At 47.0% G+C, this 17673-nt stretch overlaps 1 protein-coding gene and 1 pseudogene across 1 annotated transcript; one reads left to right on the top strand and one right to left on the bottom strand.

The window, feature by feature from the left end:
• The first annotated feature begins 321 nt into the window (after positions 1 to 321).
• On the top strand, positions 322 to 3651 carry LOC103050911 (uncharacterized; annotated as a pseudogene).
• Positions 3652 to 10726: 7075 nt separating this feature from the next.
• Positions 10727 to 13242, bottom strand: LOC103051394 (uncharacterized). The gene is made up of 2 exons (XM_088151188.1): positions 11884 to 13242; positions 10727 to 11448 (listed from the first exon to the last, which is right to left on the bottom strand). The coding sequence occupies exons 1-2, from the start codon at positions 13240 to 13242 to the stop codon at positions 11053 to 11055; spliced, it is 1755 nt and encodes a 584-aa protein (XP_088007314.1). The 3' UTR covers positions 10727 to 11052.
• Between the last annotated feature and the right edge of the window lie 4431 nt (positions 13243 to 17673).

The following is a 17673-nucleotide window of genomic DNA, read 5'->3' as shown; positions in this document are numbered from 1 at the left end:
GGGAAAAACCCTATCAGTGCATAGATTGTGGAAAAACCTTCAGTTCAAACAGTTCCGTTACTTATCATAAAAGGATCCATACAGGAGAGAAACCCTATCAATGCGTAGAGTGTGGGAAGAGCTTCAGCAAAAGTAGTGTCCTTACTTCCCATAAAAGGATGCATACAGGGGAAAAACCCTATAAATGCATAGACTGTGGAAAAAGCTTCAGTTTGAACAGTTCCCTTACTTCCCATAAAAGGATCCATACGGGAGAGAAACCCTTTAAATGCATAGAGTGTGGGAAGAGCTTCAGCAAAAGCTGTTACCTGACTTCCCATAAAAGGGTCCACACAGGAGAGAAACCCTACCAATGCCTGGAGTGTGGGAAGAGCTTTAGCAAGAGCAGCGTCCTTACTTCCCATAAAAGGATCCATACAGGGGAAAAACCTTATAAGTGCACAGACTGTGGAAAGACCTTTAATGGGCATGGCCACCTGACTTCTCATAAAAGGATTCACACAGGAGAGAAACCCTATAAATGCCTGGAGTGTGGAAAGAGCTTCAGTCATAGTGGTTCCCTTACTTCCCATAACAGGATCCACACAGGGGAGAAACCATATCAATGCATGGACTGTGGAAAGAGCTTCAGCAGAAGCAGTTCCCTTTCTTGCCATAGAAGGATCCACTCAGGGTTGAAACCTTATATGTGCAATCAGTGTGGGAAGAGCTTTAGTACAAGCAGCTCCCTTACTTATCACATTAGTATCCACACAGGGGAGAAAGTATATCAGTGCATGGAGTGTGGGAAGAGCTTCAGGCTGAAAAGTCACCTAACTTCCCATAAAAGAATCCACACAGGGGAGAAACCATATAAATGCATGGAATGTGGAAAGAGTTTTTGTGAAAACAGGACCCTTACTTCTCATGAAAGAATCCACAGAGGGGAGAAAAAATATGTCTGCATGGTGTGTGGAAAGAACTTCAGGTGGAGCAATCAACTTACTTCCCATAAAAGGACCCACATGGGGGAGATGCTTTTAGGGACTGAAGTGTCCTTAATTCCTGTAAAAGGATCCACTGTGATATGAAACCATGTAAAAGCATGGAATGCAGAGCGTTAAGTCAAGAATTGTGAATTTTCATCTTAAAAGGCTTCATGTGCAGAACTTTATATCTGCAGGACCACCTCTCCATGAGGACATCTGTCTGTCCCACCAGAGCATATAGGGTGGACACACTCCAGGTCCCCCGCCTTAAATACTGCCATCTTGTGGGCCCTCAGAAGCTGCCTTTTCCATTGCAGCCCTGGTCTATGGAACACCCTTCCCCTGAGATCTGACCGGCCTCCACCCTTCTGTCCTTCCAGAGAGCACTTAACACCTGGCTCTTCCCTCATGGGTAGGGCGAGGCCAGGATGGGGTGACAGTGTGGGTGCATTAGAGATGTGTGGCTGTGGTGCCAGGTTTTTCTGTTTTTATTCTGTTGCTGTTGGCTTTTATATTGTTTTATACTGTTTTATTGGTTGTAAGCCACTCAGAGTTGTTTCGAGTTGGGTGGCTATATAAATGTTTTAAATAAATAAAGTAAGAAAGAAAGAAAGAAAAGTTTTAAGTAAGTACAGGTAGTCCTCACTTACTGACCACAATAGGGACTGGCAAGTCCATCATTAAGCCGCATAGTCATAAAGTGAAATGTCACGCGTGTCAGTGGGGCAGTTCCAGTTGCAGTTGTTAAGCAAGTCACCCGTGGTTGTAAAGTGCGACGTCAGGTGTCTGCGACTTGTGACTTCTTGCCAGCTTCCCCATTAACTTTGCTTGTCAGAAGCTGGCTGTGAAGGTCACAAATGGTGATCAAATGACCTCAGGAAATGCGTGCTGGTAAGTGAGGACTACCTGTAAGAAAGAGAGAATATACATGTACTGTGGGAAGAGGTTCAAGTGGAATAGGAACCTTATTTTCTGTAAAAAAGGTATTGGAGGTGCACGGGGAAGAAACCTGATAATACATAGAAAACAGTTTGAGAAGAAAGTATCCACTTGGGAGAGGAATCCTATAAGCAAGGAGGATGGGAAGAGTTTCAACAAAAAGTAATCCCCTTAGTTCCTGTGAAAGGATCCACATGGGAGAAACCACAGAAATGTGTGTCTGGGAGAGGAGTTAAAGAGCAGGAGTCTTACTCTCCAAGAAAGGAGAAATTATATAAATGGAAGAAGTGTAGTAAGAACTTCAGTACAAGGAACCCTCTTATTTCCCAGAAAAAGGTTCACACACAGGAGAGACATTATAAATGCATGGAACTCAAAGAGAGCCTGTTGAGCTGCCTTATTTCCCATAAAAGGATCCACTCTAAGGATCCTGTAAGTACAAGGATCCTGTGGAAAGAGATTGAGGTGACCAGTCTTCCTTCTTTTGGAGGATTGCCATAGGAGAAACAGAATAAATGTATGGATTATGGAAAGAGCTCCCCAGGATAGATTTCTTAATATCAGAGGTATTACCTAATCAGTTAGGTCCAGGTCATGAGAATCTCTTACTAAATTGTTGCACTCATTATGTCAAAAAGCTCTCAAAACCTCTGCCTGGTCAAGCTGCTTTATCTAGGCAGAAGCAACACCTGAAGCGAGTCTGGGATCAGGCTTCAGGCTTTGGGGAGAAATGGCATATGCAAGCAAAGCAAGGAAAGATGAAGATTTTATCTCTAATTGTATATATACCCGTCTTCTTTAAACACGTAGCAAAGTATTTTAAGCTATTGATTCTTTTTTCATATAACCCGATGTGCATAGCTGTGGTTTATCAGTGAAAATTCCTCCCAAATGTTTATATGTACATGCCCATTTAATATGCCGCTGGGTGCAAAATTGCATTAACCCGACTGAAAGCAGAAGTGTAGCCAGTGTGTTTGATTGCAGCTGTTGCCTCTTTACTTTAAAAATGGTTTTATTGATCCAACAGTGTACCATATGAGCAATACTTTTTATAGAAAGGAGGGAGTTCAATCAAGCTATTTCTCTTTATGTCTTCATTTCTTTGAGTGAAGCAACCAGAACCATATTTCCAACCTCTTATCATCAAGAATGGTACATTCAGCTCAAAGGGAATCCTGTATGGAATTTTTTTTCTGTGTTACATTCCCAAACCACTGAATTTCTCGAAGTTTTCAATGTCACTTTAGTGCCACTTTATTAGTTAAAGCAGATTCCTGAATTTGCGATATCAGGGTGATGAAAAAGGTCAATCCTATCTGAAATTTTAGGGGACCGTGGCATTGGATATTTGAGAAACCTCATCTTGCTGACATGATTCTGACTCTCTGCTTTTTATCTTAATATAGCTTTTTAAAAAACGCTTCGGTATAACCTGATTATTAACCATATTTGTCATTCTGAAGGGTTGATATAGTAAATTATTGGGAAAAGTTGTTGCGCGATGTAAATGATGCCCCTACTTAATAGGCTTTTGCGCGGGCCAAGGTCCGGGTCCGGACGGGAGGCCACCAGGAGGCCCCCGAGGCCGCCCTGCAGGAAAAGCCCGGCGCCCCCGAGGGAGACCCGCGCCCGGCAGAGGAACGGGCCGCCCGACGCAGCGGCTCCCTTCCCGCCCAAACCTGACAGGCGCTCCTCGCCCGCCATTGGCTCGCCAGGGTCACGGGGCCAGCGGGCTCGGCGCCCCGCCCCCAGCAGCCCTTCCCGCGCCCCGCCTTCCCCCGCCCCCACCACCCCAGGACGCCCGCCGCCCAGAGCCTGCGGGGCCACGGCGGAGGGGCACTGGGCATGCGCGCCGCCCTCGGGGCCGCGGCCGGGAGGCGGGGCGGGGCGGCGCCCGACGCCTGGCCGCTCTAGGACTCCGCGCTCGCTCGCTCGCTCGCTCGCTGTAACCCCCCGGTCTCCGCGGGAAGGCGGCGGAGGGCCCGGCGGGGCCAGCCTTCCAGTCCGGGGGGGCGACCCATAAATGGACGTCGGGATGGGAAAGAGCTGCCGCGTAAGGGGCCCCTCAGGATGCTCGCAGGGCCCGCGCAGGGCAGGGTTTTTCAAACGTGGCCACTTTTAGGTCTGGGGGTTGAAGTCCACACACCTTAAATTGGCCAAGTTTGAAAAAGACTGGATTAGGCTAAAAAGTGGGAAACGTGTTTCTAGGAGACGCATGAATCAGAACATCATGTTAAGCTGTAGCTGGTTTATTCATCTGGGTATTAGTTCTGTATGCATCGGATGGTGGTTTGTTAATTCGGGCTTCTGGAGTTCCCCCAGGGGTTTGGGCCAGGAGGTTAATGGGGTTCTGCTGGCTAATGTTTATTATAAGTTCAAATGCTGATTTATTTACTTATTAAATGAATTTATATGGCCACTCCTCTCAATTGCTGTTTGTCACCTCAGACATTTATGATTTGGATTGTTTAAAGGGTTGCTCTTAACTTTGTATGCAGCCACAGAAATCATTTGAATAAATAACTAAGAAATACGTTTTTTAAATTTATTTATCCAGTATTTCGATCGCTTGATCGAAGTTGATCCAGAAGGGTTCTCCTGAATTTCCCCCAGATGCAGATAAGTCACCCTATCTAATAAGATTCCCCTCCCTCTCCCCAGACATTGGTGTGTTCACAGGACTTTCTTATTTTGAATTTTTCTTTTTTTTAAAGCCAACTTTGCAGGTCTGTAAAGCAAAGGAAAGCTGAAGTAAGTTCATACGCGCAGTCACATTTTCACTTAGCAACTGCTTTGCTTAACAACCAAGTTGCTAGTCCCAACTGGGATCACTAAACGAAGACTACCTGTATGAATATGTCATACAGTTAGTCTCTAACCAGAGTCTATGGGAGTGAGTGGCTATAATAAATTTAAATAATCATGATAAAGATGATGGAGAATCTGCCCCTTTCAGGGAGGAAAAGGGTATGAAGGACTAGGGACTCCTCCCCGATCTCTCATCTCCTGGAGCTCAAAGGGGGGCCGAGTTCAGTTAAAGGGCTGAAATGCAGGAAAGAGTGATTAACTTTTTAACCATTAAAAATTAACTGGTTAACTTTTGTCAGAACATGTACAGTGTTAAAAATCAGGAGGGCAGGGAGCAGTCATGAAAGACACTCCACCCCCATGGGATGCTCTCTCCCCTTCCCCCAATTCCTCTACCCCTTTGATCCCTTTTCAGTTTCCCCAGTGCCCCGTCCCCGACTGAACACCCTCATTTGAGGAGAAAGAATCCAATTTCTCTATTTGCAGATCTCTGAGCTACTGAAAAGAGGGAGGGAGGCTTGCCAGGTGCTGTAAAAATGATATTTTATTGGAATCTGATGCATTTTGGAAATGAATCCCTTTCTCAGGTGCTTTAAAAACAAAACAGACCAACTTGGAGCCCTTTTATTGAGACATTTAGTGAATCAAGGTATCTGTGAGGAGAAGAGCCCCTTTTGATGAAGTTCTCTGTGTGTTCTAAGTCATTTTATATACATTTTATATATAGTACTTCTGTTTGTGCTGTCTTTTAACAAACTTGAGACAAGTTTTGTGGTTTATACTGTTTTGTGAGCTGCCCAGGGTTGTGGTCCATAATATGGATGGCTATCTAAGTCTTTTAAATTAAAACAAAACAGAAACAAAAACTGGACTTGGTTTTTTGAAGGAAAGGTTTGCATCCTCATACTCCAGGCGAGGAGGTCTGCTGTGTGGTTTGGCACTTGACCGGTCCAGTTGTGAAAGAAATGTATAGATGGGGGACAGTCTAGATAGGATGACAGGATTAATCAGTAGGGAGCCCTGATTTTATTTTCTAAGAGTTAAAGATCAAAGTAAAAGAAAAGGGAACAGGCACGACCAAGAGAGCCGCTGAGAGCAGAATGGGAGAAGATTGGAAAGGTTGACTCTTCAGTCCAGTTGGAGACATCTGGACTTAAAGGGGGAGAAAGGAGGATGGATGGATGGATGGATGGATGGATGGATGGATGGATGGATGGATGGATGGATGGATGGATGTCTTCTGGGTCAGGTTGTACCCAGTAAGGAGATGTATGTCCACCCACAAAAACCAGGCAGAACTTCAGTCACCCCATCATGGCTGCCATCTTCACTCTTTTGACCCTACCCTGTGCCGCCACCCCCCCCACCATCATTTATAAACAATTGGGAAATTCTCTCAAGATGGAGAAATACGTTGGGAAGGCACAAGATGGGTGGGGGGCGAGAAGAGGAAAGGGCTTGTTGAGAAAAGGTGACAAAATTGGTCCAGGTTGATCAATCAGCTATTTAAGTCTTTGTTAGATTTATCTCTTGCCTTTTGTGCAGGAGCTCAAAGCTGCCTTTGTAACCCTACCTCCTCCTATTTTTTTCTCACAGCAGCAACCCTGTGCAACTGTCCAGTCACCCCAGGGAGCTTTGGTGGCAGAACAAGCGCCCAAAGTTGCGGGCATGTGGCGCCCCCTCTCTCCCCTCCTGTCCCAGAGGCTGCGATTGGCATGAGCAATCAGGCCATGGTTGTTCTGACCCTGTTGATCCTCTGTTGGGTGGGGCACCCATCACTCTTCCCAGTAGCCTCTCACTAGGTCCTTCCAGCAGCCGAGAGGATGCTTTGCTTCCTTCCCCCCATCAATGAAGTGCAAAAAAGAAAAGGGGTGAGGTTAAGTCCCATCGCTGAGTCTAGGAGTCATCTCTACCCTCCCATTTCTGGAAAGTGAAATGGTGAGAGAGAGGAGTGCCTAGAAATGTCCAATTTTTTACAAGACCTCTCTAGGACTTTGCCTTGATCATCAACATGAAGCTTTCATTCATACTTTGAATGACCCAGGAAGGATGAAGGGGAGTCAGTCAATTAAGCCTCAAACAAAACCCGGTTTGTCTGGAGCAAAGGTCACCCTTCTGGGTGAGCTGGATCAATGAACTGGGTTTCTTCTTGGATGAGGGGCATTTCCCCAGCCCCCACAACTCAAGAGAGTTTGTGCATGTTACTGATAGCAGAGAAAAGCTGCTTGAGGTGCTGTACCTGTTCTAAGAGCAAACCTTGGGGGAGGGGGTTGTGCCTTCCAGTCAGTTTTTGACTCCTGGAGACCACCTGGACTAGTCCCTGCAGTTTTCTTGGCAAGGTTTTTCAGAAGTGGTTTGCCCTTGCCCATTTCCCAGGGCTGAGAGGGGGTGACTGGCCCAGGGTCACCCAGCTGGCTTCGTGCCTGAGGCAGGACTAGAACTCACAGCCTCCCAGTTTCTAGCCTGGGGCCTTCACCACTGCCAAGCTGGCTCTAGGGGGAAACTTAACAGACCTTATTTTCTCATTCCTCAACTGAAATTACAGCAGAAAGAGAATATTTATGGAAGTGATTAAAAAATATGCCTGATCTTACACGGAGATTCTGAATTCAGGCTTGCTTCTTTGTTCATTTTTCTCATGTGTTTCCTTACTCAATTATACCTCACATTTCTTTTTTTAATATTGTTTTATGGTATTATTATAAAACACAAGTGGTACATTATGTTATTTGGGTACAGTGGTGTTCATACAGTATTGACTACAGATTATTAACACTGGTGATTTAGATAACTTAACCCTTTAAAGCTAAAGAAAAAAAGGATTTATGTCAATATTAACTAGGATTTCTAAAACGTTACTGTTGATAAGCATAAAGTTGTTGAGCAGAGTACAGCAGTGCTCCCAGAAACCCTTTGCCCAGGGAAAAAATACACACCAGCATGATAGGTTTGCAAACTGCAATGTCCATATCTTGTTCTCCAAAGAAACTCAGCCAGAAAATATATACTATCTGGTTGTTTATTGATAAAAATGCAAAACTTCATAAAATACAAGTTATATACAAAATATAAGAAAAAACACTTCTTCTCATAAATTCAGCATCCAAGAGTTATCTACAGTACAAAGTCTCTAGCCAAAAACTCTCAGAGAAGAGGTACACTACTTGGTTATTTGTTACAACTACATAACCCATAAAACTTACATACCTACATAGTGGCTAACGCTCTACTACAACTGCAACTGTAACTGCAAAGCTGGGCATACAATGCTCCAGTTATATTGTCACTCCATACCCCCCCACTGGGTAACTAGCATACACACGCCAATAGGTGGCAGTAATTAGCAGTATACTGCACCACACACATGTCACAAGTTGTTTTGTTTACATAAGCTACAGAAGCTAGACAAAATATTGTACAGATAACGGGATGGATTTCTTCCCATGAGAAACTCCTGACAAAAGTTGCTTAAATTTTACATCTAGAGCTGGGTGTAGCATTGATAAACAGCAGCAAAATGCTTAAATTATTCATTAGACAATAAAGGTTTCCATCTTAAGCTTAATACTAAGGCCTCCACTGATTGTTACTTGTTGTTTATGCATATTAGAAAAATAGAAGAAAAAAGTTGAAAAACTATTTGGTTTCTAACTTCCCCCTTCTTTATACCTTTATCTATCTATCTATCTATCTATCTATCTATCTATCTATCTATCTATCTATCTATCTATCTAATTTCTCCCCTGCCCATCTCCCCCAATGGGGGAACTCTGGGTGACTCACACAGAACATTAAAACCATAAATATATATAAATACATAAAACATTGATTTAAAAACATTACTAAAAGATTTGCAGTGTTTATGAGCATTTAGGTCCCCGTAGAAACCATACTATAAGCATTTGTGTTTTCCTTGCTGCGTAATATATTGTATATATATGGGAACCATTCTTCCTTGAATTTGGTTAATTTTTGTTGCAGATATACACAACAAAATTGTGTATTGCCAAATAGCAGTAATTATTCCTCGGATTAACCTAATGTTAATGTTAATTGTGTCATTGCCAAATAGCAATAATTATTCCTCGGATTAACCTAATTGGCTATGATACTGCCACCGCACTAGCTAACTAACAAGCTCCTGGCCCTGACCTTAGTACGTCAACTGGTTACCGCTTTCACCTTTGATGCAGCTCGGCTGGTTAGCTAGTTAGCAAGGCAAAGGGCCCCGTGCTGTTGCATTCCTTTCAATGGGATTGTCTACACTACCTGCTTTTGTCTTCCTTCCCTCTTTGTCAATTAGGGTTAGGTAAAGATAAATCTGATAATGAAACTCACGCTCAGATACTTTGGCCACCTAATGCGAAGAGAGGAGTCTTTGGAAAAGACCCTGATGCTGGGAAAGATGGAAGGCAAAAGGAGAAGAGGACGGCAGAGGATGAGATGGTTAGATAGCATCACTGAAGCCATGAGCGTGAAACTGAGCAAACTGAGGGAGGCAGTGAAGGACAGGAAGGCCTGGCGCAATATGGTTCATGGGGTCACGGAGAGTCGGACACGACTTAACGACTGAACAACAACAAAGATAAATACCAATTTCCTTTCTTGCTAACCCCTGGGTTGGGGGTAAGTTGAGGGCTGTAAGAACTACCCCATCAGGGTGCCGCCCTTTGCAAGTCACCTCCATGGACTCCCCACCTCGCTGCAGTCCAGACTCACCATGGTGCACTGAGGGGGCGAACAATGCTGAATAATAAATCTTCTTTAATTGTAGTGTCCTGGCATCTTCCTTGGTGCTTGCCTTTTGCGGAATCTGACCCGCAACTGCCCTAACTGGCAACAGAACCACATGAGGCAGTTTTTTCCCTAGATCCCCAACTGGAGATGCCTCCATCTCTGGCTGTCCCCACACTCTGTGTGAAGCAAAGGGCTCTGTGTGTCCTTGGGCCCGTCTTCCGCCTGTCTCCTAAATGCTTTTTCAGTCTGAAGTGTCCCTGGCGAGACCATTTCCCCACCCCTCGTTTATTAAACACTATTATCCCCTGAACTCCTTCTCTCCCTCCTTAAAGTCCCTCCAGCTTTTTGGCTGCTTGCGTTTCTCTCCAAGTTTCTTTTTCTGCATCCCCAAATATATTTCTGCATCACATCAACAGGCCCTTACTTAAGCTCACATAAGTTGGTCTCTTCAGAAAATAGGTTTATCCCCTTGACTAACATAGCTCCTTCCTAATCGGATTTGGAGACGTCTGATACACAATTAAGAATATTTAGGAATTTAGCGAAACAATATTTTCCCAGCTTCTCGGAAATAAAAGGTTTTTCTCCACATTTCCCCATTTCCAATCCCAGCAAGAATTTGACTTTGTTTTTCAATGAGATCTAAGCCCAAGACAAACACTGATTCAGCAGCAGCTTTCACACAAGATGCTAAGTTTCTTTAGATCAGCCTAGGTTATTATGTGGTGATTTAGCACATTGTGTGAACCCAACCGATTTGGCCACCTCACAGCTGTACGAAACGAACCGTACCAAACTTTTTCTGGGTTGATCAGCAGTAAAACTTTGTTTCAAGCATTTGCAAAGGCTGGTGGACTCCTCAGCATCAAAGTAGGAAGCCACACCCACCCACAGATCTCAGCATAATTTACACATTTCTATCCCGTCGCTCAATCACTATCCTGTTTTGTCATTGGTCAGGCTTACATTCTTGTCCAGTATTACACATGCAAGACATGTAATTTAATATTCATTAGTTTAGTGCTCATGCTCAGTTCTACTCTTCAGCTGAAGGCTTTGGTTAGTTGATAAAAACTTCATTTAGACACTTTTAGTGAGTTCTAATACAGCGTTCTATTCATCCCTTATCTCTAGCTAGCGTCTACCTACGTTAACTCACCTAGAAGAAGAAGAGGCTTCTTTATTTTAGAAGGAAGACCTTTCGGTTCCAGCTACCTCCTGCTTTTGTTGCAACCAATCTTAAATGTGCTCACACAGCAGAAAAAAAATTATTTTTTTGTCTGTTTAGATTACATTATCCTCCTTCCCAGAAAGCCCCCCCCACTTTCTCCTTTAAAAATTTTTTCTATCTGACCTCTTTATGAAACAATCGAAGTTTCCTTGTTAATGTTGGTCAAGTAAAAGCTACCTTTTTGTCACTAATAACTATTACTTTTTAGCATTTCTCACACAGCTCAATGTGAATATGGGTTTATTTGTGGGCCAGGAGGGGAATTGTGTTCACACAATGTTCCAACTGACCCCATTCCCACATTCACAGTGTTTACTTTGCCTTTTAGTCAGTATGGATTCTCTGATGAGATTTCAGTTGCGTGCTCTATGTGAAGCTCTTCCCACACTCAATGCATTTATATGGCTTCACACCTGTGTGAATCCTCTGATGTGATTTCAGGCTTGCATTGTCGACAAACCGCTTCCCACACTCTGAACACGTGAAGGGTTTCTCCCCCGTGTGGGTTCTCTGGTGGGTTTTCAGATACGTGCTCCGAGTGAAGCTTTTCCCACACTCAGAGCATTTGTACGGTTTTTCACCAGTGTGGAGTCTTTGGTGACCTTTCAGGGTTGAACTCTGGGTAAAGGTCTTCCCACATTCAGGACATTTGTATGGTTTTTTGCCAGTGTGGATCCTCTGATGTAATTTAAGGAGGATATTGTCCCTGAAACTTTTCTCGCATTCACAGCATTTGTAGGGTTTCTCCTCTGTGTGAAGACTCTGATGCAGTTTTTATGGCTTATCTTATGACTGAATCCCTTTCCACACTCTGCACACTGATATGGCTTCTCCCCCATGTGAATCCTCCGATGGCTCTTCAGCTGTGGGCTGGAACTGAAGCGTTTCCCACATTCAGAGCACTGATAGGGCTTCTTGCCTACGTGAATCCTCTTGTGTGCTGTCGAAGGCTTTCACGGCCGGCATACGATGGCTGGTGTGGGTCTTCCGGGCTGTGTGGCCGTGTTCTGGAAGTTTTGTTTCCTAATGTTTCGCCAGCACCTGTGACCGGCATCTTCAGAGTGCAGCTCTGTGCTGGGCACAGAGAGAACTGCTCCTGTCTGTGCTCCTGCACTCTGAAGATGCCGGTCACAGGTGCTGGCGAAACGTTAGGAAACAAAACTTCCAGAACACGGCCACACAGCCCGGAAGACCCACACCAGCCCTCTTGTGTGCGTTCAGACAGACGCTCTGCCTGAAACTCTTCCCGCACTCAAAACACTTGTAGGGTTTGGCTCCTGTGTGGATCCGGTAGTGATTCTTCAGCTGCCTGCTCTTTCCACACTCAGAGCATTTATAGGGTTTGTCACCCGTGTGGATCCTTTGATGGATTTTGAGGTATGTGTTGTGGCTGTAATAATTTCCATACTCGCAGCATTCATATGGCCTCTCCCCCGTGTGAGTTTTTTGATGACTCTTAAGGTACCCACTCTGACTGAAGCCCTTTCCATACTGGCATTTGTACAACTTCTTGGCCATGTGAATTTTTTGATGTGTTTTAAGGTTGGTGCTCTGAGTGAAGCAGTTTCCACACTGAGGGCATTTATAGGGTTTCTCTTCCATGTGGATTCTCTGATGGCTTTTGAGGTGTGGGCTGTAGATGAAGCTCTTTCCACACTCATCACAAGCATAAGGCTTCTGGCCAGTGTGGGTTCGTTGGTGCAGATTAAGTTCCGAGCGGCATCTTAACTGGGCGGCACACTCAGGACATTTGTATGGTTTCTCTCCAGTGTGGATCCTCTGATGGGTTTTAAGGTGGGAGCTCTGAATGAAACTCTTTCCGCACTCTAAGCATCTGTACGGCTTCTCCCCGGTGTGGATCCTCTGATGGGACTTGAGACTTACACTATGCCCAAACATCTTTCCACACTCAAAGCATTTGTACGGCTTCTCCCCGGTGTGGATCCTCTGATGGGACTTGAGACTTACACTATGCCCAAACATCTTTCCACACTCGAAGCATTTGTACGGCTTCTCCCCGGTGTGGATCCTCTGATGGCTCTTCAGCTGGGTGCTGTGAATGAAGTTCTTGTTGCACTCGAAGCATTGATACAGTTTCTCTCCAGTATGGATTCGTCGATGGATCTTGAGGTTCGTGCTCTGCTTGAAGCTTTTTCCACACTCAGAGCATTTGTGCTTCTCTCCCGTGTGGATTTTTTGGTGGGTCTTGAAGCTTTTGTACTGGATGAAGCTTCTCCCACAATCAGGGCATTTATACAATTTCGCCCATGCTTTAAGCTGTTGAAAAGTTTTTCCACCCTCCGAATGTTTATAGGGCTTCTCCATCTGGAATCTCTTGTGCAAATGAAGGTTTGTTCTGGGGCTGCACTGTTTCCCGTGCTGCCAGCCTGCACCCATTTTCTGGCCACCGGGAATGCCGTGATGTTTGCTGGGGTAAGAATCCTCCTGCTCCTTCCCCAGATTTCCAGCATTCTTCTGGTTCTTCTCCAGATGTAATTCAGGCCCTCTGAAAACAACAGGCTGGTTTCTGCACTTCAGTTTTCGTTCTGTTTTCATTTTTTGCAGCTCTCCTTCATGACTGGGCTCTCTCCTTCCTCCTGGAGGAACCCCCAAAAGTAAACTGATCAGTGGGGAATGGATCCCCGGATTAGGAAATAAACATTCTGCTCCTGCTGCCTTTTAGCCTGCTTGCTCTTAACCTGCACCTTTACGCTATGCTTTCGATCACAGGTTTCTCCAGGCACCAGTATTTTCTATTTATTTACTTAAAAGATTCATACGGCCACCCATCTCAGAGCACAACTTTGGGCAACTCAGAATAACAAAACCATAAAAGGAAACAAAAACTAAAACTTACTTAAATCCTAAGTCCTCTGGTGCTCCATAAACCCAGAAAGAACTTAATTTAAAGGGATCTTGGAGTTCTCTGCTTGTACCAGCCATCCTGGGATCTCCAGTTTCCAAATGTCTGTGCTGCAACTCTTTTTTCCCTCCCTTTGGGGCCTGGTGCATTTCCTGGACATCATTTCATCTCTGCTAAAAGGGACAGACTTTCACCCGCCTTCCCAATATATCCATCACTTGAAAGCCTTCTAATTATCCTTGTGATAATCAGCAAACTTATTTCAGACTGTTAGAAAACAGCACGGACCCACGTGAGTTAAAGGTGAGATTGCAGATTGTGGACCTCTCTTTCAGGAGCGTTATCGAAAGACGGCCTTTGGCCCTGCAGCAAGCAGTTCATCCGTTTAAGGCAGGAGTTTGGGTTTACACCACAACCTGGACTGAGGAACCTTTGCAGCCCACGCGGAAGGGACCCCACCAGGTGCTGTGAACTACCCATCCCTCCCTGCAAGCGGAAGGAATAGAAACTTGGATCCACCGTTCTCGGGCCAAGGGAGCACAGGAGCCTTCAGGGTGGCTCCCCCGGGAGTGGGCACCTGAGACGAAATGAGCTGGCCTGTTGAACCTGTTGAGGACCTGAAATTCTCATCCAAGAGACACAAGTGAGTGGGCCAGGATGGCCTCCTCCCTTAATGTGGTTACGGCTTGACCAGGATTAGTGCTCTGGACATTTCTACTAACTAACCTCTTCCTTTCGCAGCAAGATGCTGCAGGTGACTCTTTTGCCGTGCAGAACACGTCTTGTACTTGCACCCCTGCCCGCCACAGTCAGGGCCCCCCTGTACTTACCCTGCTGTACCAACCACTGCCTATTTGGGTTGCAGGAAACACCCAGGTTGTTCTCCACGGGAGCTTGTAGCCGAGGGACAAGGTGGTCCCCTCCGCTGCATATCACCTTCCACCACAACGGGGCGACGTATGTTGAGACATAGGACCGCCCATGCTGAGTCTCAACTCCCCAGGAGCCTTTTCACCCCAATAGTTATCCATGCAGCCCCGATAATGACACCTTAATAATAGCCACCCAGTTCCCCCCATGCCGTGGGTTCGATATTAAAGCGTTTAGCGTTCCAGCCTTTGAAGAAGTTCCCAGCCCCTCCTTCCCAGCGAGGCCCCTGAGCCTGGCACCAGCCACCTCGCAGTGCCGCGTCTGCTTTTTCCTACCGAAGGCAGGACCGGCTTTCTTGCCTCCGCGTTGCTTGTGCTGGAAAAGGCCCAGCACTCGTGCCTTGAACCTGGAGACCCAGTTGGGGGAGTGGGAGGAGGAGGGCTGCCCTAAAAGGAGAGGGAGGCAAAGCAGGATCTCTGGCCACCCCACCCCTCGGGCTGCTCCTTTTGGGGACAAAAATACCAAGGGCAGAAAGCAAGTCAGGAACGGTGAGCAGAGGAGGCCAAAGGTGGGGGTGGGCCAAGACGAAGAAGTTTGGGGCCCAGGAGGGGAGCCTTTTCTGCCGTGGCCCCTGCCCTGTGGAACAACAGCCCTGCGGAGATCAGACTGGCCTGACCCTGCTGGGCTTGCGAAGGCCTCAAAGACCCCGGTCTTTGCCCGAGTCTGGGGCCCCGGGTGCGTGACGGAGCCCCTCTGCAGGAGGGTCATGGCCTTTTCTGGTGATTCTTTCTGGCTGCTCTGTGTTGTGTTGTTGTTATTTGGTGTGTGTTAATTGCTGATGCAGGCTGGGTAACTGAGAATGGCAAAGAGCATCAGAAGAAGTCCGTATGTGCTCCCTTGATTGTAGAGAGATGGTCGATTGTGGAGAGTGCTGAGAAAAGCGGGGATCCCGGAAGATCCCCTGGTCCCCGTGAGAAGCTTCTCCGCAGGCCAGGAAGGCCGATCCGGAGGGCACCCGGGCTCCAGGTGGCGGAGGAGGGCAGCCAGGCCGCTTCCTCTCCCCTCCTTTATTCAGCCGGCAACAAGGGGTCATGTGCCACAGTGGCCAGGGGGCCCCCATGGGAGGTTGGAGAGAAGAGGCTGGGGATGATGGGCTTGGAGAAAAGCCTCCCACCAGTCTCTCCCAAAGGTAGCCTTCCCCCAGGAGGGACCCCTGTCCCCCCCCAAACTGACCCAGAAGCCAGAAGGAGCCCTGGATCTCTGGCTCTGCCCGGTCTTTGCCAGGGAAGGACCAGGCACTCCTTCGGAGTCCCAGCAGCTCCACCCTGGAGTCCCCCGTGTGATGGAAAGATTTGATGAAGGCCGCGCTCAGGCGCTCAGGGAGATAAGCGCTTCCTTGGCCCTCAGCAGGAGCGTGGGAGGTTTAAGAAGATGAGGCTGGCACCACCCTAACGAATTCACGGTGTTGTGGTTGGCTGGCTTGGGAAGTTTAGATTCGGTCTGGAGAGATTTCTGTCTTGAGGTGGAAGCTAATAAACGCAGCAAAACTGTATTTCACTGTCTCGTGGAGTTCTTTGGGCTGAACCCGACATCACCCTGGGACCTTAAGGGAGCTTCAGAGGGCATCTAGTCCACCCCTCCAGGCCCACAGAGGAAAGGAGAGCCCGGCTGGGAATCCCGGGAGAGCAAAGGAAGGGGAGGGTCCCCCCCAGAGCTGCAGCCCCCCACGACGGAAAGGATCCCCCCTCCCACTTTCTCCGCTTCTTTCTCCGCTCGGAACTATCTCCTCCACTCGGCGAAGTCCAGAGAGGCTCTGCCCGGAGACCGATGATGCAGCGGAAGGGAGAATTCCCATTGGTGCTTTTATTTGTTCGGGGAACCCCCAACGCTAACATTTGAGAGAAAAGCGCTTCCTCCCCCAGTCCAGACCCACCGGATTCCGCCTCTGGGGCTGGAAGCATCTGCATCTTTCACCTCTCTCTTGGGGGTTGCTTGTGGGGCAGCATCCATGGGCTCTGCTGGGGTCTCCCTGCTGCTGCTGGTGGGGATGCTGTCCCGGATCCCTGGAAGCGAAGGGGGGGAGGAGCCCCCCCCCGTAAGGAGGGGGCTGGGAGGGACCCCCTGATGCTGGTGGGAGGGGGGGGAAGAAAGGGGCTGGGACCCCCAGGAGAGCCTTTGGGGAAGGGGGTCGAGGGCAAGAGTGGCGGTAGCCTGCAGGATTGGGGAGGCCGAGGGGGGGAGGGGAGGGGAGGCAGCTCCGTGAATCAAACTGTGATGGAAAAACAATAAAATAAGGCTGCAAACTCTCCCCCCTCCCCCTTGCCTCTCCTGCAGCAAACTCTGCCCCCGTGTCCCTCCGCTGTTTCTTGCCCCCCCCCCCACTCGCATATGTAGAACAGGGCCAGCCCCAGGCTCTGGCATGATCCAAGGATTGTTAGCAAAATTTGAGAGTTTCTGACTCTCCCCAATTAGGATTCAGTCCTGCAGAAGATCAAACACGAAAGGACCAGCTGAGATTTTAAAGTTTTGTTGAAAGTAAGCCAATTGAGTCAGCTGGGGTCTCCCCTTAAGCCAGAGGAGACCCCTCCCACGCCCAAAGAAGACAATTTTATACAGGTTTCTTACAAAGAGATACAGCAATTAACAAATGATTGGTTGAAATTGGCCTAAGTTTTGGATCCTCATTATTATTGGGGAAACTTATCTTCCTGATGACCTATTGGATACTAGTCAGAGTTCAAGGCAACCCCCCCCCCTTTGTCTTTATGGACTCGACCCTTATGGAGACAGGATGTGGAATGAGAGAAATGTGTGAAGATTCATGAATGTCTGTGTCTGTGTAAAGAAGTAAAGATAAAGTCTGAGAGAAATGTGTGAAGATTTCTCAATGTCCGTGTCTGCATTATCCCTTTGGTTTTCAAATGTAGAGAAGTAAATATGATGGAAACTAAGAGCCCTTTTTCATAAGGTTTCAGGATGACCATGTTCCACTGCAGAAAGAGCCCTCTTAACGCCATCACATTGAAAGAATAAGAGGGCCATCACCTGCCCAGGTAAGGAGACCTTTGCTGGCCAGGTGAGAAACCAACCGCAGGAATTCCCTTCCTGTTCAGCTCCAGCGCCTGCTTTTCCTCACCTTCCGCTCTCCTTGGCAGTGCAACCCTTGTCTCCTTGCAAAGCGCGTTTTTGTTTCACCGTAGAAAAACTCTTGTTCCCTGTTTAACGCCTATCCAAAACTCGCCGGCGAATCAGGT

The sequence above is a fragment of the Python bivittatus genome, unplaced genomic scaffold (assembly GCF_059951505.1).
Source record: "Python bivittatus isolate LINGU-HERP-01145 unplaced genomic scaffold, Pbiv_v1 ctg000650_np1212, whole genome shotgun sequence".
Classification (NCBI taxonomy): Eukaryota; Metazoa; Chordata; class Lepidosauria; order Squamata; family Pythonidae; genus Python; species Python bivittatus.
This window is presented reverse-complemented; position numbering and strand designations above follow the sequence as displayed.